The sequence below is a fragment of the Chrysochloris asiatica genome, unplaced genomic scaffold (assembly GCF_000296735.1).
Source record: "Chrysochloris asiatica unplaced genomic scaffold, ChrAsi1.0 scaffold00172, whole genome shotgun sequence".
Lineage (NCBI taxonomy): Eukaryota > Metazoa > Chordata > Mammalia > Afrosoricida > Chrysochloridae > Chrysochloris > Chrysochloris asiatica.
The window spans coordinates 2,768,369-2,791,705 of record NW_006408690.1 but is presented as its reverse complement, the minus strand read 5'-3'; the positions used below and the strand labels follow the sequence as shown (position 1 = coordinate 2,791,705).

General features: G+C 40.5%; 1 protein-coding gene across 1 annotated transcript in view; it reads right to left on the bottom strand.

Moving 5' to 3' along the window:
* The window catches only part of GAD2 (glutamate decarboxylase 2 (pancreatic islets and brain, 65kDa)), a 106,124-nt gene that overhangs the window by 26,253 nt on the left and 56,534 nt on the right, over window positions 1-23,337 (bottom strand). Inside the window, exons 9-12 of the mRNA XM_006871656.1 lie at window positions 20,437-20,491; window positions 18,537-18,653; window positions 14,992-15,056; window positions 5,130-5,208 (exon numbers count right to left, since the gene is read on the bottom strand). Coding sequence (XP_006871718.1) covers window positions 5,130-5,208; window positions 14,992-15,056; window positions 18,537-18,653; window positions 20,437-20,491 — 316 coding nt within the window. The remainder of the gene's footprint in view (window positions 1-5,129; window positions 5,209-14,991; window positions 15,057-18,536; window positions 18,654-20,436; window positions 20,492-23,337) is intronic.

Here is a 23,337-nt window from a genome sequence, read left to right as displayed (position 1 = left end):
TACAATGGGAGACCACTCCCAAGAGTATGGAATTATGAACAGATCAGACCAGCTCCTACTGGGATAGGAAAACAACTCAAAACACCTGGCCTTTCCAATGACACCCAGAATCAATTCCATTACAGTAAAAACGCATAAACAGAAGTGATGTGATTTTTCATACTAAAGTCTTTGATGAAATAACATCCTGACCTGAACCACTGGAAAATTATAGACCACTGTGTCCCAAACTATTTTACACGTTAATAGTTGCTGCACAAAAAGAGATTACCATTGCCAAATAATTATGAAACTCTATCATAATTCCTTTCTTTTTGGATATTTACAATATATTTCATCATATTAAAGGCTCCCACAAGTTCCAAATTTACTGTAAGGATTGAATTATGTCCTCCCAAAGTGAAATGTTGCAAATTCTAACCTCTATACCTATGGTTATAATCCCATTAGGAAATTTTAAAGATAAATTAAAGCCATCCACTTGTGGTATTTCTGTTATAGCAGTACTGGAAACAGTTAAAATGTTGAAACAGTTTTGGAATTGGGTAATGGGTAGAGGCTGGAAGAGTTTTAATGTGCCTAATAGGTTAGTGGAGTCCTGATGTGGCACTGCGGGTTAATGCACTGGACTGCAAGGTCGGTCTGAACCACAGTCAGTGGTTCAAGCTCACCAGCTGCTCCTTGGAAACCCTATATATACAGGGTCACTATGAGTTGAAACTGACTCGATAGCACTTAACAACAACAATCAGTTGGTGGTTCAAAACTACCAGCTGCTTTGTGGGAGAACGATGAGGCTGTCTGCTCCCATGAAGATTTATAGTCTCATAAACCCTAAAGGGTCACTATGAGTCAGAATCAACTCAATGGCAGTGATGGGTATGAGTTGGAATTGACTTGACAGCATTGGGCTTGGTTTGGTTTGGAAAAGTAGAACTTGAGATTGCCTTGAAGAGACTTCTGGTAGAATAATGGGTATCAAAGGAATTTTGGTGAGGGTTCAGTAGGAAGTGAGGAGAGTTATAGAGGAAGCTTCTACGGTCTTAGATAATACAAATGGCACAAGCAAAATAATGTTGCTAGAAATGTGGATGCTAAATGTCCTTCTGGTGAGGAATTAAAAGAAGATGATGAACATGTGATTGGACAATGGAGCAAGAGTAATGCATTTCATGCAGTGCCCAAGAGTTAGTCTGAATTAAATGTTGGGAAGTAGAATTTGTAAGTGATTAACTTGTATCTGGCTGAAGAGATTTCTGAGCAAGATCTCAAAGGGGGTACATAGTTTCTCCTTGCCACTTATAATAAAATACAAGAGGAAAGAGATGGACTTAAAAGTGAACTATGTGGTGGGAATGAGGGCCCGGCTGTGCCCTGTATGTGACGCCCACCGCCACCCACAGCAGCAGCAACACGAGCCACTGCAGTCATGGGTGGTGAGGTTCGGCAGGCCTGGGAGGCTGAGAAGATGCCGCAGTCCAAGTTCTGTAAGATCGCTATCCTGGGCTACTGATCTGTGGCTTTTACAAAATTGATCACAGTAAATGGACAAGCATATCATATTCAACTAGGAGCCAGAGTTTGGCAAGATGAATATTCCATCATTCCTCAAACATACTCTATAGATATTAATGGTAATGATATTAATGGTAATCTCCTCATGTACTGTTACATCAATCAAAAGTTTTGAGGTGATAAAGTTAGCCATAGTAAATTGTTGGAGATGGTGGGGGAAGTTCAAATACCTATTATGTTGGTGGGAAATAAAAAAGACCTACATATGGAAAGGGTGATCAGTTATGAAGAAGGGAAAGTTTTAGCTGAATCCTGGAACACAGTTTTTTTTGTTTTTGTTTTTGTTTTTAATATTCTGCTAAAGAAAATCAGACTGCTGCTGATGTTTTTAAAAGGATAATTTTGGAGGTAGAAAAAATTGATGGAGCAGTTTCACAAGGAAAGTCTTCATGCTCAATGATGTTATTCTGCTGCACAACCTGAGGACACTGGGAATATGTTTGACCCCAGGAAGCAAACTGCCCATTTTTCTTTAAGAAAAATTACACTTCGGTTTCCTTCTGTTAAACTGAAAGATATCATTTGGGTCAAAGCTTCCCCTCCTCTCCCTGCTCCCACTTTCAGATTATGTGAAACTCTGACTGTCCAAATGAGTTCACTTCTATTTTCAAATTTTAAGCAATCATATTTTCAATTTATATGTTGTATTTCTTAATAATATTATGACCAAGAATTTTACTGGCATTAATTTTTCAGCAGAGTTTGTTGTTTAAAATAATGGTATTACCAAAATACCTATTGTTACACTACTCTAAACTAAGCTTGATACATCAATGTTTATTTCATTATGTTAAATGTATACTTGTAAATGAAATAGCTGAAAACCTTGGGGGGAAAAAAGCAAATTGTGCAAAATGGAAACAGAACTTAAAGATTTAGAAAATTCTGTTGCACAAACTAAGGACACACTGTACTAGAATGTTCAGAAAGGACATGGTTACACACCTTTCATTAAAGAGATTTAGTCAGTGACTGATAGATCTAACTAATTATCAGAGCAGAAAATCCAACAGTTTAGATGGAAGGGACAGAGAAAGAAGAGAGAGAATAATATTGTTTGCCTCTTGGGATTCTACAGGCAGGGAATAGACCAAAGGAGTTACATTTTTTGTCTTCCAAGTTAAAAAAAAAAAAAGTTCATCCTTGGAGCTGTTTGGAGACCATTGGGAGGATCATTGGAAGCAGAACCTTCTTGGTTTCAAAGGGTGGGGCCATGGCCTCCTAGGTTTCAAAAGTCTGATCTCCACCAATTTGGTTCTGGGGTACGGGACTACTGTTAAGGTGTGCCAGGGGCACCGCCCAAAGCTATGGGGTGAGGCTTCCATGCACAAAGGACAGACAGAAGAACAGGGCCTTATTGGATTGATGGGGTAGGGGCAACACTCAAATAGAGAATACACAACACTGCTATTGAGTTGATTCTGATTCACAGAGACCCTGTATAGGGGTTCTGAGGCTGTAAGTCTTTATAGGAACTGACAGCCTCATGGTTCTCCCACTGAGAAGCTGGTGGGTTTGAATTGCCAACCTTCTGGTTAACAGTATAGTGCTTATCCTACAGTGCCACCAGTGCTCCTTCAATTAGGAGAATAGGACTGCCCAAAGCTGAAGGGACAGAGATGCCAGCGTGGAAGGTGGATCTGAAGCCCAGAACTGAGGGGCATTCACCCAGAATCCAGAGAGCACGGCTACCAACACAGTCTGGAAGGAAGGGCCATTGTCCAAATAGACTCAGAAAAAAGATCATTATATTCAAGCGGGTTACTCCTTATCCTCTAACTTCTCCCATTTGTAATGGAAATGTTTACATTGTACTTGTTCCACCATTGTACTTTGGAGGCAGATAACTTGTATTCTAGATTTCACACGTTCTCAGATGAAGAGGAATTTTGCCTCAGGATGGAAAACACCTAAAGTCTCATTCTTATTTGAATGATATATCCAGAAGATTTTTTGGAGTTAGAGTTGATATAAGACTTTTGGGATGATGTGATAAGATGAATGTGTTTTGCATGTGGCAAGGACATGAATTTTTTGGGTAGGGACAAAGGGTGGAATGTTTTGGAATGAATGATGTCTTCTCAAAACATATATTATAAATGCTAGTCTCTATACCTTTAGTTATAATCCCATTTGGGAGTAGGTTGACTTTGCTACAATATTGAGGCAGGAATAGTGTAATGTGTATTTTGAGGTAATCTCTTTTGAGATCTAAAAAGATAAAACAAGAGACCTGAGAGAGAGGTAGGACAAAACAGATGCCAAGACACGTAGAGATTTCCAGAAGCTGAAGAAACAAGGATCTTCCTCCAGAGCCAACAGAGAGAAACACTCTTTCCCTAGAGGTGGTACTCTGAAGTCAGACTTCTAGTCTCCTAAACTGTGAGGAAATAAATCTCTGTTTTTTAAGCCAGTCACTTGTACTTGTTACAGCAACTCTAGATAACTAAGGCAGTAATGAAACTTGTTTTAAACTCTTTAATGATATACTTTTCAAGTGTTTTTGAGCTCAGAACCCTCTTATCACAGAATATTTATTAAAATCTGATTGCTGTTGTCATTAGGTGTTGTTGAGTCAGTTCCAACTCATAGCGACCCTGTATAAGGTTTCTAAGGAGCAGCTAGTGGGTTTGAACTGCTGACCTTATGGTTTGCAGCTCAGTGCTGATTCTGCAGCACCACACCAGGCACGGCATTATTCCCTTGCTGTGATAAGAGCAATAAGAGAAATGCTACCAGAGCATCATAAATTCTTGGATTTGGAAGGGATCTTGCAGCTCATTTATTCCTCACCAATGAGTGAATCCTTTTGATACCTTAATGAAAGTGGTCCTTGCTGGTTAGTTCATGTCTTACATTTTGAACATAGAAATAAATATAAATATATTGTTGTTGTAGGGTGCTGTAGACTTCAACTCATAGCAACCCCATGTGACAAAGTAGAACTGTCCCATAGGGTTTTCTATGTTGTAATCTTTATGGATACAGGTCTCCAGGTCTTTCTGCCATAAAGCCAATGGTGGGTTTGAACTGCCTGCCTTTCCGTTAGCATTTGAGTGCTTAACCATTGTGTCACCAAGATAACTTAAATATTCAACACATGAGAATATAACTGACACATACGCACATACACACCCCACCCCTATATTCTAACAATAACCCCTCATCCGATATTCATGGATATTTTTTCTTGTGGTGAAATTGGTTTCTGGTTTTCCTAGTTATATCTGGAAATTTACATCTTAAAACTGGAAATTTAATTCCTTGAGAGTAAAATAGACGATTTCTAGATTTGAGAACATCAGGCACAACTGAGGAAGGGAGCATCAAACTGAGAAGTGGAGACAGGTCAAAGTCTGTATTTTGAAAATTGAAGCCCAGTAAGACGTCTTTCCTCTATTAGCATAGGCAGGCATTTATAAGAATACTTTCTGGGGAATCTGAGTAACTCAGTAAAAAATACTTAAAGGTATTAGTAACACTGAGCATGTCAGTTGAATGCAGATAGTCAAAGCCCTGGGTGAACTGAAATAACAAAGTCAAGAAGGACATACCTTTTCTCTAACCAGGAGAGCAGAACATTGCAAAGGGACACCCATCATCTTGTGTGGATTCCATGTCACAGAGTTGGCCCTAAAATAAACCAAATCATGTTAAGAGGGTGACATCCCATGACAAGTTCAGACTACTAAGGCCCGTTGGACAGGCAGCAGAGCTTCTGGGTTCTATGGCACACTCTCAGACTCCAGGACAAACACTAAATGTACAAAACAAATGGATCTGTAAAATGCGCAGTAGTTTCCCAGGGCTTCCAACCAGTTGAATCAGTACAAAACTCTGATGTTTTTTGAGTCTATTGAGACCGTAAATAAAGCAAAACAGTGCTGTCAAGACAATTATGACTCGTGTGTTTCACAGCAGAACTGTGACCTTTCAAAAACAGATCTCCAGCCTTGTCTTCCAAGGACTTGAACTATGAACCTTTCAGCTGTGCAAATTTGTGGCACCCTGGGACTCAGTTTAGCAATGTAACTTCATTGTTGCTGTTTAAGTGCTGTTGACCTTGTATTGGGTTTCCAAGGAGCATCTGATGAGTTTGAACCTCCAACCTGTGGTTCAGTGCTTTATCCCACAGTGCCACACCAGGACTCTGTAATGTCATCACTGCTTTTTAAAAAGTGAGATGTCTATATTCTCCAGAGCTCCCGTGTTGTTGCTGTTGCTATTAAATGCTGTTGAGTTGGTTCCAACTTGTAGCGACCCCGCATAGGGTTTCCAAGGAGCAGCTGGTGGTTTTGAACCACTGACCTTGGGGTTAACAGTCCAGTGTTTATCCTACAGGGCCACACCAGGACTCCAGAACACGAACGTCTTCATTCTGCATCCATAGTGGGCCAAGAGTCCAATGCCTTGACTTTGGCCAATGATGAGCAGCGTACCAGGCAGGGCTTCCACTATCCCTGAGTCTAACACTAATATAATAATAGCCTGCTGGACAGACAGATCACACATTCCACTGCTTAGTTTTGTTATTTTCTTGGGTCAATTTCTCTTCTTATTTAACTGATTACCAAATTTCTCAAGAATGTTTTTCTTGCAACATCTTCTAGGAAGTCTCCTGCTTTTATTTCTTCTCTAATCCAGAGTTATTTTACCGAACTGCACAGATTTTCAATCTTTTTTGTCCCAACACACCTGAGTAATAAACTGCCTTCCCGTCTGTAACAGTAGCTCACAAAGCAGTGATTCTCAGCTCAAGGGTTTATGTTAGTTGAAAAATCTGAATCATAGTCCTAGTTCAGACTCCTTTAGAAAAAATGATTATTGCTATTTTAATCTGGATATTGCAATAGCATTTTAACTGACTCTTGAGCTCCAGTATAGCCTCCACCAGGTCACCTGAGTAAACTAGCTCTGTTGTTAGTCCTCTCCTCTTCTGAAATTGTTGACAACTCCCTTTGTATACAGAATGAATTGCAAATGGCAGTGTATGGCTCTTGAAAACTGCATGGCTGAGCTCCTCAACATTTTGTATCCATTCACTTCCCATCACCCATTTTTTGTCACACCAGGTTTTTTTCCAGGTTTATTTTTTGTTCTTAGAAAATTCTATTGAATTTTCTGTTAGAATACCCTTCTAATGCCACTTCTTTCTGAAATGCTATCATTCTTAGTATCACTTGGTTTAATCTTATTTATTCTTTAGAACCCTCATCAAGTACTATGTCTGCAACCTTCTTAAACTCCTCTCCCTCATACAAGTGTGTTCTTCCAGTCCCCTCACATTCTCTGAACCCCAGATCTCTGGGAAAGTAACTGTTCCCACCATAAGTTCCCACCATGCATTTCATGGTGAATCTCAGAGTACTGTATTTTTACAAACAACATGAGCCTTCTATGTTTGTTTGCCAACCACTCCCTTCCCCCAGAAGGTATTTTCTGTAAACATCCATAAGGCCAATTTTTGTTTTTTTAACACGTTGCTGAGAATGGTGGATCCTGATTGATGAGAATCATGATCATGAATGTGACCTTGGTATAAACCCACAGAAGGAAGGAGAGTGGTAGAATAATACAAGACAGCTGGATCTACAGGGTCCCTGGATTTCTGCTCCTCTGGTTGATCTTGGACTTACTCTGTTTCCATAGCTTGGAGTGTTAGAGTTTGGGGAAGAATCAAGAAACTAGGAAAGAGCCTATTCATTCATTCGACAAATGGTGGTGTCAGCTACTCATGCAGAGAACACTTAGTGATCTTATCTGAGTAAATGAATAGTGTGGCTCATCTTCTTGTCTTTCTTTGACTCTGACATTAACTGTTAGATACATTTAGGATTGGAATGGGGGTGGGTGGGTATAGAAATAAAGACAGCTCATGTCCAGATGGCTAAACTCCTGAAGGAAGGACTACATAGCTTCATGAATAATTCCGAAACTGTAGCCTTGAAAAGCTCCTTTCAAGAAAATCTCTCCTTGCTCTGTAGAATGACCCTTGAGCCAAGATTACAGTGGTTTGGGTTTGCATCCAAGTTCTATTACTTCCTAGCTGTATCATTTTTAACAAGTTACTTATCCTCTGTGTCTAGATTTCCTTGTCTGTGAACAAATAGTAACAGACGAGGTAACAAGCTCATGACTGTGCCTAATCCCAAACAAAACCAAAACCTCTGCCTTTGTTTCTATTCCAACTCACAGTGACTCTGTATGGGGTCTCTGAAGCTGTAAATATTTGCTGCTATTGTTGTAGTTAGGCGTCATGGAGTTGGATCCAACTCACAGCAATTCTACGTACAACAGAATGAAACACTGCCCGGTCCTGCACCATTCTTACAGTTGTTTTGCTTGAGCATTGTTGCTGCCACGGCACCAATCCATCTCACTGAAAGTCTTCCTCTTTTTTGCTGACCTCCACTTTACCATGGGCTTCTTCTCCAGGGTCTGGTCACTCCTGATAATATGTCAAGTATGAGAGATGAAGTCTGGCCACCCTGGTTTGGGAGGAACATTCTGGCTGTATATCTTCCACCACAGATCTGTTTGTCCTTCTGGCAGTTCAAGGCACCGTCAATATTAGTCTCCAACACCATTAACACAAATGCATCTATTCTTCTACGATCTTCCTTATTCATTGTCCAACTTTCACATGTATATGAAGCTATTGAAAATACTATGATGTGGATCCGGTGCACCTTCTCTTTTCTTTTGAACACTTTAATGAGGTCTTGTGCAGCAGATCAGACATAATGCAATATGTCATTTGATTTCTTAACTGCTGCTTCCATGGGTGCTTATTGTAGATCAAAGTACAATGAAGTTTTTGACAACTTCAATCTTTTCTCCATTTATCATGATGTTACTTATTGGTCCAGTTGTGAGGATTTTTATTTTCTTTATATTGAGATGCAACCCATACTGAAAGTTGTAGTCTTTGATCTTCATCAGCAAGTGTTTTAAGTTCCATTCCCTTTAAGGAAGCAGGGTTGTATTAGCATTTTGCAGGTTGTTAATGAGTCTTCCTTCAATCCTGGTGCCATGTTCTTCTTCATATAATCCAGCTTCTCTGATTATTTACTCAGCACACAGATTGAATAAGCATGGTGAAAGAATACAGCTCTGGTGCACACCCTTCCTGATTTTAAACCATTCAATATTCCCTTGTTCTGTTCTAACAACTGCCTCTTGGTCTATGTACAGGTTCCTAATGATTTCAATTAAATGTCTGGAGTACCCATTCTTCTCAATGTTATATAAAGTTTGTCATGATCCACACAGTGGAAAGCCTTTGCAGAGTCAAGAGAGCACAAGTAAACATCTTTCTGATATTATCTGCTTTCAGCCAAGATCCACCTGACATCAGTAGTGATATCCCTTGTTACATGTCCTCATCTGAATCCAGCTTGAGTTTCTGGTATTTGAATCTCTGTCAATGTATTGTTTAGTCATTTTAAAATTATCTTTAGAGAAATTTTTACTTGCATGTGCCATTAATGATTATGCTCAGTGATTTTTACATTCCTTTGAATCTCCTTTCTTTGGGATGGGTACAATTGTGGACCTCTTCCAGTTGGTTGGTCAGGTAGCTGTCTTCCAAATTTTTTTTTTGCATAGATGAGTGAGCGCCTCCATTTTCAATTTGCATTCCATCAATTTCTGGCACCTTGTTTTTTACCAATGCCTTCAGTGTACGTTGGACTTCTTCCTTCAGTATTATCAGTTATTGACAATATACTACTTCTTGAAATGGATGAACATCAACCATTGCTTTTTGGTACAGTGACTCAGTGTATACTTTCCATCATCTTTTGATACTTCTCCATTATTCAATATTTTGCTCATGGTGGTGGAGTTGGTTTTGACTCATAGCGACCCTGTACAGGGTTTCTGAGGCTGTAGATCTTTACAGGAGCAGAAACCCTCATCTTTCTCCCATGGAACAGCTGGTAGTTTCGAACTGCTGACCTTGAGGTTAGCAGCCCGATTCGTAACCACTATGCTACCAGAGTTCTTTATTGTGCTCATAGACTCCTTCAATATTGTAAGTCAAGGTTTGATTTCTTTCTTCAGTTCTTTCAGCTTGAGATATGCTGAGCATGTACTTCCTTTATGGTTTTCTAACTCCAGGACTCGCACATCTCATTTTAATATTTGACTTTATCTTCTGGAGCTGCCTGTCATCTGGCATAATAAACCAAGTGATTGTCTGAGTCGAATGGCCAGCCAGTACCAGTTCATTTGAGCTCACATATACCTAGGATATCGAAGTTCATGTGTTCTATTTCATTTTTGACAAATTCCAATTTTACAAGATTCGTACTTTGTACATTCCACATTCCCATTATTAATGGATGTTTGCTGGGGTTCCTCTTCATTTTGAGTTGTGCCCTATCAGCAAATGAAGGTTCTGAGAGCTTTACTCCATTTTGTCATTATGGTTAACGAAATCCTCACCACTGGACTAATAAACAACATTCTTATCAATGGAGAAAAGATTGAAGTTGTCAAGGACTTCATTCTTCTTGGATCAACTATCAATACTCGCAGAAGCAGCAGTCAAGAGATCAGACGACATATTGCATTGGGCAAATCTGCTGCACAAGAACTTTTTAAAGTATTGAAGAGCAGAGCTGTCAGCTTGAGGACTAAGGTGCGCCTGACCCAGGCCATGGTGTTTTCAATAGCCTCATATGGATGCGAAAGCTGGACAGTGAATAAGGAAGATCGTAGAAGAATTGATGCCTTTGAGTTGTGGTGTTGGAGGAGAATACTGAAAGTGCCATGGACTGCCAAAAGAACCAATAGATCTGTTTTGGAAGAAGTGCAGCCAGAGTGCTCCTTGGAGGCCAGGATGGCTAAGCTTCGTCTCTCATACTTTGGACATATTGTCCGGAGGGAACAGTTACTGGAGAAGGATGTCATGCTGGGTAGGGTGGAGGGTCAGAGAAAAAGAGAAAGACCCCTAATGAGATGGGTTGGCCAGGTGGCATCATTGATGGACTCAAGTGTGGCAGTGGTAGTGAGGTTGGCCCAGGATAGGACATTGTTTCGTTCTGCTGTGCATGGGGTCACTATGAGTTGGTTCTGACTCAATGGCACCTGACAATAACAACTACTTTGAGGAGGCAGCTCTTCCCCAGTTATATGTATGTCCCTTTCAACCTGAGGGGCTCATCTTCTGGCACTCTATCTGACAATATTCTGGTGCTATTTATAATGTCTTCATCTTTCAGTACTACAGCTGACAATGTTCTACTGCTATTGATAAGGTTTCTCAGTGGCTAAACATTCAGAAGTAGCTTGCCTCTTCTTCTTCCTAGTCGGCTTTAGTCTGGAAGCTCTGCTGAAACCAGTCCACCAGAGGTCAGTCTGCTGGTATTTAAAATACCGGTGTCATAGCTTCCCGAATCACAGCAGCACACAAGCCGTCACAGTACAACAAACCGACATATGAGTGGTCAGAAGCAGAAAGTCTTGTTTTTCTCACTGAGGAGCTGGTGGGTTTGAGTTGTTGACTTTGCAGTTAGCAGTCCCGTGCTTATCCTACAGTGCCTTTAAATAAAGTTGATTCTTGCTTGCTATTGATTTCATTTCTGTCATTTACTGACTTTGTGATATTGGGCACACACTCCCTGCTAGCCTATACATTCTATTATGCCTCTGCAGCCATTTTCTTCAAGCATCTAGCCCCCAAACCTCCGTGCCATCTTTGCTTCTTTTTACCATTCTCCTGATAGCATTCTTCACAGTTCTGTTTTTTGTGTCCTCTGTATTCATTCACCATTTCCATATTCACTGCAACTGTGCCTGTTCACATTTTCAGTACCTGTTACCTCCTGCGCTTGGACTTTCATAACAGCTTTTCATTAGGCCCTGGCTTCTATCTCCTCTCTAATCTAGTTATCGTTCTAAAATGCAGATGAAATAATATCACTTTTCTCCTCAAAAACCTGCTATGGATCTCACAGTGGCAGTTTGCAGTCTTTTTTCCCTCAATGTTGTTGTTAAGTGCCATCAAGTCGGTTCCGAGGAGCAGCTGGTGAGTTTGAACCGCTGATCTTGTAGTTCAAACCCCATCTTGAGGTCTAGTGCTTATACTACAGCACCACATCAGGACTCCTTTTCCTCAACATACACGAGTAATTTACTGCTCTCCCATCTAACAACATGGCTCACACAGCATCCATACTCTGCTCAGGGACTTATGTGGCAAGAACTAATACCTCCAGGGGATTCCGATTTGCTCTGCAGGCTGGTCTTCTGACGAGACTCACAGGACAGGCCTTCAGGACTTTCACTAACTTTCCACTAACATCTGCAGCGGCCTCCATTGCCCCCTGCATCCATCTCATTTTCTATTCCAACCAGTCTGAGTTTTCTTCCAGAACCTGCGTGCTTCCAAACCTTGGTGCTACTGCTCATGAAGCTGCTTCTGTTTGAATACCCCTATTCCATTTGCTTCTGGATAAAGACTCCCCATCCACTGATACTAAGTGCCAACTCCACCACCTTGGTGGGAGCTTCTGTTAATAGACCTATTCAGAAAGGCCCATTCATTCCTACCTCTGTGCCCTCCAATCACAGTTCGCTTCTCTTTCGTCTCAGTCTTTACTTCTTCCTGCCTTGAATTTTGACCCAGTATTGTCTGTCTTCCCTACTAGAATCTAAATTCTATTAAGACAGGCTTCATATCACAATTGTCTCTGTGCCCTCACTGGGCCTACTGCTGGAGCTTGCCTCTAACAGATGTTTAGTAACTGATGAATTGAATTTCTGAATTCTCACAGCAATTGGTACAGCAGACCCTGCACTGGAAACTTCACCTGAACATGAAACAGAACATAGAGAAGCAGTAACCTGCAACATTGTTAGTTGCCATCGAGTGGATTCCAATTCATAGTGGCCCCGTGTGTGTACAGTAGAACCTCTCCATAGGGTTTTCAAGGTTATGACCTTTTGGATACAGATCATCAGACCTCTAGGTGGCTTTGAACCACGAAGCTTTGGCTAGTAGTTGACAGTTGAACTGCATCACCTAGGGACTCCTAGCCTGCTATGAGGAGGAATAAAGAAGGACCCATTTATAATACATAGAAATATACTTGGAGTATCTTGGCACACACAGTCTGCTCTGCTGTGCATCTTCTAAAATTCTGACAGTCTGAGTAAGGAAAAGAGTTGTTCTCTGAGAATTTAGTTGGTTCCCAAAGGGCTCTGTGTGCTTGCACCATAGTATTATATGAGGACAGCATTCTGTGGATCCTCTGGGACCACTGGGGGATAATCCTAGATTTTGAAACAATAATTGGCCATGGATTTTCTCCAAAGAACTTTGGTTCATAATACTTAGGAAAATGTAATATCCTCAAGTGAGGCAATTTTTTCCCCCTAAAGTTGGGCCTGGGGTCTTAGTGTGGTGCTATTGAATAAGTAGTGGAATGCTAACTGCTAGGTCAGTGGTTCAACCCATCAGCACTCCTCGGAAACCTTATAAAGGGTCACTATGAGTAGGAACCAACTCGATGGCACTTAACAACAGCAAAGATAGGCTCCCTCACATTATGCCGTGAGACTTCCATTGGTCCTACAATCTTATTCAGTAAAGAAAATGGGTCTCTTTCTAATAAGTTGATCAAATAGATACCCTCCGGTATGCAGACAGTTAAGGGGGTTCTCCTCAAGCAGAAGATTGGCAGTCTATTCATTGTGTGGACTTCATTTTTTATTATTTCATGTTGCTGATTTAATTATGATCTGTTTCAAGAACTGTAGCAACTAGAGGACTCTGTGTTCTGAGTGAATGTTCTGAGCTTTGCTCCCAAATAATAGTCTTTAGTGCAAAAGCATGTGGGTGTTCATTTTTCCAAGACTCAGGGTAGGTAATTTAGTGAGCTTTTAAGTACCATTGGTGGAGGGTGCTCAGTGGTTTTCAAGAGTTGGAGTCATAAATGGCATTAAAGGTAAAATAACAGACACTCACTTTTTGTGCCAGTCAGAAAGTGACTCAAAGTTTAGAATGTGCTGTGTGCAAAACCTTCTCTCAAAAAACCCAGGAATTTAATTCTTCCTATTATCTAAGATGGCACCTTCTAAATTGTTCACTTTTTCATTGCCTCTCCCTAAGCTTCTGATTTCATATGGACCTTTATGACGGAAAGGAAATAGATCTGGAAAGTCCAGAACGACCAGAAGTAGAGGTCCAGAATGCTCTCACTCTGGGAGGGCTCATGTCTGCCCAGAGCCTGCATCCACCCACACCTAAAAGGACACCTTGAAATAAGAACAGGGCAGGTCTAGGGGCTTAATCTAGGTACACCCAAGCCAGATTTCAACCCTAAGCAGAGACTCAGGAAGAGTCACATTCCAACATGGGCCTTGCTGGTCTATCCTGACACTTACCAAGACTTCTTTCCACTAATATGACAGTCAGGGTGCCTGACTCTGCCACAGTAACCTCAACACCCACCTCTTGCCCCGTGGACTCTCTGGGTGTGAGCCTGAAGCCTGGCCTGGCTGCCCTGCAAAACCAGTGCTGACAGATGCTTCCCAGCTTCATCAGTATCTCTCCTCATCCAGAAATAGATATTGTGCCAAGATGTCAGAGTCAGAGGAAGAACTTTTCTTGGGCAGTATCTGTCTGCTTAGCAGGGCATAGTGGGCATTTGGCAGTCTCAGATGAATTTTGTTTCTCAGTTGCCTGGAGCGTCAGAGTATACCACTGGAAGTGACATGCCACCATGTGATGGGAGAACCCGCATCTCTGAGCTCTCCCTGCATGTCGTTCTGACCAAAGTTTCAGGTGATTTTGCATTCTGTACCTTAATTCCCCCACCTCCTCCTTTGGACCTAATAATACTTTATGCTTTGCAGTGTGTGTAGCACTTTTCTTAAAAATTATCACAAGAATGAACTCACAAGACCATGTCATCATGAATAAGTCTCCTTTGAAGTAAACTAGCCATATTAAACCCCAACTTTTCAACATTTTTGGTGTGTTTATTTGCTTTGCAAAATTATTTGTTGGTTTGTATAAAGGCAGTGGGGTATTAACCTTTTATAGAACATGAAAGCTATAGACTCTCCCCCATGGAAAAAAATGTAGATTGCCTGACAGTTGTAAACAATTCTGGTGGTTGGGTCAGCGGCCCCAGAAAGGTCGTTCCTGAGACTGCCAGTGAACCATGAACCCTAGTAATGAGTCTCTATTTGAGAGCAATTTCACCTGGGTCAATTGATAAGAGATTTAATTTCTTTTCGTTGTTTACAAATAATCAAGCTTGTAATGAACGCACAAAGCCATGCACACAGCATTGTACAAAGTGGACTCACTTGTATTCTAAGAGTCCATGGAAATTGAGTGGAGATTTGATTATCATATTTAGCTTTCACACTTCACATTGTTAATAAGAAAAATGTGTGTACCTTTCCACGCCATTCAGTTTCCACTTGTGTTTCCGGGATACCAGTAATCCTCCGCCCCAAGCTGCCTGAAAAAAGAAGACGATGAACCTTTCTCCTTGTCCTGAAACAGAAACTGGGCCAAGATGTCTCCGAGGGGAAGAAGGTAGCAGTTTTTCATGGACTAGATTTCTAGTGTTTGGTGTCTTCTAGGACACAGTGTTTTTCAGGGTGAAAATAATTTCCTTGACCTTAAGCAACTTACCAAGGAGCTCTGGTAGCACAGTGATTATGAATCAGGCTGCTAATCTTATGATCATCAGTTGGAAACTATGAGCTGTTCTGCAGGTGAAATATGAGGCTTTCTGCTCTCATAAAGATCTATAGCCTTGGAAACTCTATACGGGATCACTATGAGTCGGAACCGACTCCACAGCACATCACCACCAACACCACTAAGCAAATGGCTAGACTCCTAGTGTGGTGCTGTAGGATTAGCACTGGCGTTCAAACCTCAAGGTCAGCAGTTCAAACCTACCAGTTGCCATTTGGAAACCCACCCTATACAGGGTCACTATGAGCAGGAACCTACTCAGTGGCATGAAACAACAAAACAACTTACCAGACTCCTGGTGTGGTGCTGTAGGATAAGCACTGGACAGCTAACTGCAAGGTGGATGGTTCAAATCTACCAGCCGCTGTTTGAAAACCCTATACAGGGTCACTATGAGACAGAAGTGTCTTGATGGCACTTAACCAGAACAACAACAAATAATTTACTTGGGTGAACAGCAGCTCTGTAGGGTAAAAACTGGGCTGAGAACCATATAGTCAGTGAGTTTGAACCGCTGATCTTGCAGTTCAAACAGACTGCAGTCTAGCGCATTAACCCACAGTACCACACCAGGACTCCACTAGCATCCTATGGAGTTGGTTCCAATTCACAGTGACTATGTACAGGGCTTCTGAAGCTGTAAATATTTATGGGAGCAGAAAGCCTCATTTTTTTTCCCATGGAATGGCCGGTAGTTTCAAACTGCTGACCTTGCAGTTAACAGCCCAACTTGTAAACCACTACGCTATCAGAGCTATCACCCTTAGAAGCAGTAAAGTTGTGTTCTCAGAATGAGAAACGTTACATTCTCCACAGTTAAAGATAAAGACAATGGGCTGGTTCCTATTAAACAGCTTCCAAGTTGAAAAACTTTTTTGAGGAATCTGGATGATTTCAGAGGGAGAGACCAGCTGAAAGACCCTATTTTACTGATGTTTAATTTTGCACGAGATAATTTCTCTGTTCAAAAAAACCAGACAGGAAACATTCATGCTAGTCAATTAGTTGAAATATTAGAGCAGGCCCCTTAAAAATTTGTATTCAAGTGTGAAGATTTGAATTGGGGTAGCAAACAGGACACTTAATTTGAAAACAGGATGTCAATATGAAGACTATTTTGAAAATATTGACATTCTTTACTCTGTCTGTGAAAAGAACATTGGATTATTTTTAAAAGAAAAAACACCTGTTAAGGTGTAATTGTGTGTTTTTTTTCTTGTGATTTCAATTCTTTTACACTTTGAAAAGTTATCCAATTTTCAAAATATGTAATATCTTTAAGATCATTTCTAATTTAATTATAGAATGTATAAACATTAAACATTAGCATTAATAAGAGTGAGTGGTAAATTTGATATGTTTCAAACAAAAGTTAATATGATCGGTTAAAAGATTGCCCAGCTCCAAATAAGTAGAAAGTCTGGGACAGAGATCACAACATCGGTCGGCATAGGTCGTGTACATTTTGTTTTTTTTTAAATTATTAAGGTAATCAGCTCTCTGAATCCGCTAGCAAGATTTTAATAGGCTTTCCAGTTCTGAGGACTAAGTACTAATGGTACTTGACTTATTCAACTTTTGGATCTCCAGTATCTCCAGTATCTTCTCGTACAAAATGAAGGGGTCTCCTTGGTAGCCTATTCAACCACTCACACTGTCTATTGTTATTTTGTTATTGTTATGTGCCGTGGAGTCGGTTCCGACTCATAGTGACCCTGCACAGGGTTTCCGAGGCTGTTAATCTTTACGGGAGCAGAACGCCTCATCTTTCTCCCGCGGAACCGCTGGTAGTTTCGAACTGCTGACCTTACGGTTCGCAGTCCGATTCGTATCCACTACGCTACTAGAACTCCTTGCACTTAACAACAACAACAACAAAGTTATCCTACATAGAAATTACCTATCTTCTTTTCCTCCCCTAATAGACAGTGTGTCTGTTTGTCTGTCACACTGTCTATTAGGGGAGGAAAAGAAGATAGGTAATTTCTATGTAGGATAACTTTGTTGTTGTTGTTGTTAAGTGCTGTTGATTTCGTTTTGATCCATAGACACTCTGTATAGGGTTTCCAAGGAACGCCTGGTTAGCTTGAAATGCTAACCTTGCCTTTCAAACCAACTTTGTAGTCCAGCACATTAACCCACAGCACCACACCAGGACTCCAGGATAACTTTAGGATAAATGGAAATTTACCTAGCTTAGCCTGTAATTTTCTGCTTCTACAGAGAGGGGAATTAAGTTGGTCTGAGTACTTACTTATTATAAGGCTGAAGTGATCTAAACCAGTGCTACCCAAAGTGCTAGCCCACAGCAACATATGAATTTGTAACAAAATGTAAATCAGCTGATGCCTTTCTTCACTAAGAAAGTCTTGTAAAGAAAAAAGTCAACTAAACCAAACACTGTGCTTAGTGATGGTTTAGCCCAAGTCCTTATCCCTTCACAGATTGTTAACCAACAGTTTGCAGATTGCAACCGATCTTTGAAACACACGGATCTAAATCTATTCAATTCATTGTTCTAAAAATGGATGTATTTTTATAATTTAAAAAGATTCGGGGGTATTGTTGTTAAGTGCTGTCAAGTCAGATCTGACTCATAGTGATCCTGTATAGGGTTTCTGAGTAGCAGCTGGTGGATTTGAACTGCCGACCTTTTGATGTACAGTCCAGTGCTAATCCTACAGTGCCACACTGGGTACACTTCCATTATTTTTTAGTGAGACTAGCTTCAAAACTTCTTAACTACAGCCTTTCTTTCAGCTGATCAAATTCATCGATGATTAGAAATTGAGTTGATTTCCTAGCACATTATCAAATCTATTTTCATCTTTAAACATACAAATATCTGAGTTGAACCTGAGATTTTGAACCTCTAACTTTCCTGTATAGATTTTCTGATTATTCTTGCAAGAAGGTAATATCTGCAAGTATGTGAATGTATGTATATGTAGTCTGTATTCCTTCAGGGATGTTTACAGCTCAATGAGTTGAGATCTAAGCGGTCATAGAAATAAAAATATGCTGGGGACATTAAGGAATAATCAGCCTCCATCTGCTGCCTGTGAATGTCCTGTGAGTTGTGTGCTACTTTGTTTCTGCTTAAAAGCTTAAATAGTACCATTCTGGAAATTAGTCCATAAAGTAAAAAAAGGAAGAAAAAAAAATCATTCTGTGAGCATTAGATGAAAAAATGTACAATAACATTTTAATGGCCAGCCCTTAGTGGGATACTTACATCTACATGCATCCAGATCTTATATTTTTTGCAAATGTCGGCAACAGCTAAGAGGGGATCAAATGCTCCATACACGGTGGTTCCAGCAGTGGCACTCACAAGGAAAGGAACAAATCCCTACACAAAGGAGAAAGCCCCCAAAATGTAAAACAGCAGTATTTCAAGGATTCTTTTTAAAATTTGATGACAACAATGGAAATTTCCCTCTTACCATACTCATCTGCATTTTTGTGAATGATTAGGAAATTTATTGACACCCTAGGTGGTGTAAATGGTTTGTGTTCAAATGCTACCCTAAAAGTTGGTGATCAGAACCCACCCAGAGGTGTCACAGACAAAAGGCTTGGTGATCTGCCTCCGTTAAAATTATAGCCAAGAAAACACTATGGGCACATGGGATTGTCATGAGTTGGAATCAACTTGATGGTACAATGGTTTGGTTTTGGGTCTTGGAGCTTGGTAGAATCTGTGTTCACTTTCCAGGACCTGAGTTCTCCAGTCCACTTTGGAGGTTCTGACACCCAAAGGTAAGCTTTTTGGTGTCCATGGAGTCCTGATGTGGCACTGCACTGGACTGCAAGGTCAGTTTGAACTTCAAGGTCAGCAGTTCAAGGTCACCAGCCACTCCATAGAAACCCTATAAGTCAGAACCGACTCAATGGCACTTAAAACAACAACAATCATTTCTATGTTCTAGGTAGATTCCAGGCCTTCCTCTACACCTTTGCAAACTGTCTAGTCTTCCTGATTCATAACAGTGAATCTGAGCTTAATAAATCCCATAGAATAAACGGGCAAGAGAACAAAAAGAAAGAACTCTGACCATCCCATTGTACTAATTTGTTGGAAAATCCTGTTACTTTACTTGGAGTCTTAGTGGGGAGGGTTCATATGAAGCAACATAATTTGCGGTGGCTTTTATCCTTCTCAATAGTCTTCAGTCTATATGGCCATGGAGAAATGAAAACTGATTGAAACTATAGGCTGATACTGAAAGAAGGCAGAAAAATTCCACAGACAGGATGATGAATATATTTAAGGTATAGCTCAGAATTCAACATGTTGATGTTACAGGAAGAGTCTTTAGGTGGCAGCAAAGATTTAATTTTGTGGTTTATTTTACTAGAAGTAGTTTCAGTATAAGAACCAGGGAAACTTTCTTCTACTGTCACTTTGTAGAAAGAATATAAAAAGAATTATTCCTGAGTTTATAATAATAAAGTACACGTGTGATGCCACAGAACCAGGAACTGCAGGTTATAGCCGCTGAAAGTTACACGCAGTGTTCTAAACATCCAAGGATGTTAATGAGTTCTTGTGGAAACCTTTAACAGGTCTGCAGAAATTGTTACTTCAAAAAACAGTAACTGAATTGCCTCCTGTAAAATAAGGTATTTGGAAAGCCAATCTTATCAGTTATGTGTTTATGCAGGAAATACTTTCAAAAAAAGAAAAAAACAAAAGTATACATTAGTGACTCACAAACTGATTAGCATTGGGGTATTTGCAACTTGTGAAAATTATCTTTCAAATGTGTGTTTGTTTAATGCTAAACTTCAACATACAAGGAAGACAATGCTTTGGAAACTCTTACACTATCTCTATATATATTATTATTTATTCAGCAGCTTAGATTGAATAAAGCCAAGTCTGTAACTCAGAGAAATAAATGATAGGATGGAAAAACTCCACGTTCTCTTGAAAGGTGGGAGAATGGGGTTTGAATGCTATTTAAAAAATAAAACCAGAGTGCATTTCTTTACTGTTGGAATAGAAGTATGAGGTGGCTTCAAAAGTTTGTGGAAAAATTACATTATCTTTCAATACCGTTTTTCATGAAGTTTTTGAAGCCTCCATGCATGTATTCCCAGCTCTGTACAACCCTACCCCAGACACTTACTTTCTGTTTGGCTTCAAGAATCCTTCTTTCAAGATCAGATGGGATCATTTTCCCTCTAAAAGAAAAAAAAAAAAATAATAAAGGTTTTCTCTGAATAATGTATTCTGTTGCCCTTATAATATAAGCAACAATATGAAAGCAAAAGTCCAATTCTAAAGAGTTGATAATAATGATCAGTTAAAGCAGTTTCTTAGATAGTTCCAGCAAGATTATACTTACCTCCCTGAATGATGCTTGACTATAATGTATGGGATATTAATGAGACTCCTACCCATACTGTGTTGTTCTCTTGTCAAACAGTTGCAATGTTTCCCTACATACCCAGCACCTGCTTTTTGAGGCATCCATTTAATTCTATTAAAACAAGTCTGATTTGGACAAGACATTTGACAATGAAAGGGAAAGGCCAGAACCACATTTGTATTCCAGATCTTAAAATGAATGGAACTGCAATGTTACATACAGACAAAAAGTCAAGAAGAGAGTCATCTATTCTGCCACTTTGATCTTGAAACATTGAATTAAAATATTAAGTTAAAAAGTTATCTAAGCGATGGTGCTAAGATGGTGACCTAGTCAGATACTCCCTCTACAACAAAGGCCCAGGAAACCAAGGGAAACAGATTAAGATGATAGTCCAGGAACCCTGAGCATCAAATGGAAGGATCAGAAATTAGATCAAACCTGATTAGAAGAAATAGAATGAAGCAAAGAATGAGGAGAGTTATGGAGTAGAGATGTCTTGCCAACTGGCCCACCACAGTGTGTCCAGTTTCAAACATTTCAAGCAGCATTCCTGGGTGAGGAACATAGGAGGCAAGTTCACAGTATGCTCGATAAGACAGAGACACAACAGACAAATATGGAGCGAAGCAATGTGAGCAGAACACAAGCTAGATCTTCAGAATGAAAGTCTGGAAAAGTGGGTGAGAATTTCAGACTCGGGCAACCACAGGGCAGGGAAGGAGTCAGTAAATAGGGAAGGAACCATTTACCAGTAGTGGTCCCTCACTATTTGTGTTAGGGATTCACATGGACGGGAAAGCCTGCAGGGTGGCAGCTGGAGAGGCAGGACTCTGGGCAGAAACCAGGAGTGTACCAGTGCCAATGGAAGTGCCCAGCAACCAAAGGAGTGTGTCATCCCACTCCTCCCCAACATCTTCCCAATGACAGAGGAGTGGTCCCTCACCCCTACCTGCATGGCAGCATATAGTGCCTCTCCTTGCTGCCCTTCCCCTGCCCAGAAGTCCGTCTGGTCTGTCCAGCCTGCCTCTACTCCTCAGTAGCCCCTGCCACTCTGCTCTCAGGCAGCCTGTAACAAGCTCTCATATATCACACGGAGAAATCCTCTGCCTCCATAGTCAACGGCACACCCTCTTATAGATCACATGCTGTGTGCCTGCCACCTTTGAGGTCTTTCTTCCCTCCCTTCTTTTCTTTGCCCCATTTGGTGGGAGGTGATGACCACATCCCCACTAGCCATCCACTACAACTCCCACTCCACTGGCTGGACAAGTGGCAATACACACTCCGTTACTGCCAGACCAATGACCGATGGTGGTAACCAACACCTACCCAGGCCATCCTCACCTGTTGTACGCAACCAGGGAACAAAGACCTATGCCCATACCCCCACCTAATACCTATCCATTGAGAAACAGGTGATGGGTGCCCCAGTGCTGCCAAACCATTAACCAGAGTGGCACACCTATCCCACTGACCCAGATGTATCAAAACAATATCAAAAAATTAGGATGAAACAAACCAACATGCAATCAACAAATATATACAACTTAACACTACAATGTCTCAGGTAACTTCAAATTACACAAAGAAACAGGGCAAAATGGCTCAAGCAAGTGACCAGAATAAAAAACTGGAAAACCCATGACATCACCAGGACTTCTTTTAATTAATAATAGTGTATCTTTCAAATATAATGGTGAAATTGGGACATTCCCAGATAAACACAAATTAAGGGTATTTGACCAAAATTATAAGAAATACTAAAGAGATTATTCAGCTAAGTGGCAGGGTACAAGATCGATATAGTAAAAACTCCTTACATTAATGAAGAGAACTCTGAAAAGGAAATCAGGAAAACACTATCATTGGCAATAGTCACCCAAAAGATTAAATACTTAGGAATAAATCTAACCAGAGATACAAAAGACATATAATAAAAAAAACCCCTCCAAAACACTATTTCAAGAAACCAACACGACCTACATAAATAGGAGAACACACCATGCTCCCAGACAACATTGTAAAAATGTCAATAATACCCAAAGTAATCTATAGATACAATGCCATCCTCATCCAGATTCCATCAATATTCATTAAAGAAGTGGAAATACTAATCACTAATTTGATACTGAAAGGAAAGGATACCTTAGATTAGCTAAGCACTACTAAAGAAATAAGGTGGCCTCACATTTCCCAGTTTCAGCCATGGGAGTCAAAACATCTGGTAACTGATACAATGACAGACACATAGACCAGTGAAACAAAATTAAAGTCCCAAAAGTAAATCCATATACCTATGACACTGTGGGATAAAGCACTAGACCACAAGGTTGGCTTGAACCACAAGATTGGCAGTTCAACCTCATCAGCCACTCCTCAGCTATGAGTCAGAACTGACTCAACAGAACTTAGTAACAATGTTGTTGTTGTTAGGTGCCAGCAAGCTAGTACAGACTAATAGCAATCCTATGTACAATAGAATGAAACACTGCCAAGTCCTGGGCCAACCTCACAATTGTTGCCACACTTGAACCCATTGATGCTGCCATTTTGCCAATCCATCTTGCTGGGGGTCTTCCTTTTTTTTTTCTCTGACCCTCCACCTTACCAAACATGAGATATCCTTCTCCAGTGACTGGTCCCTCCTGACAATAT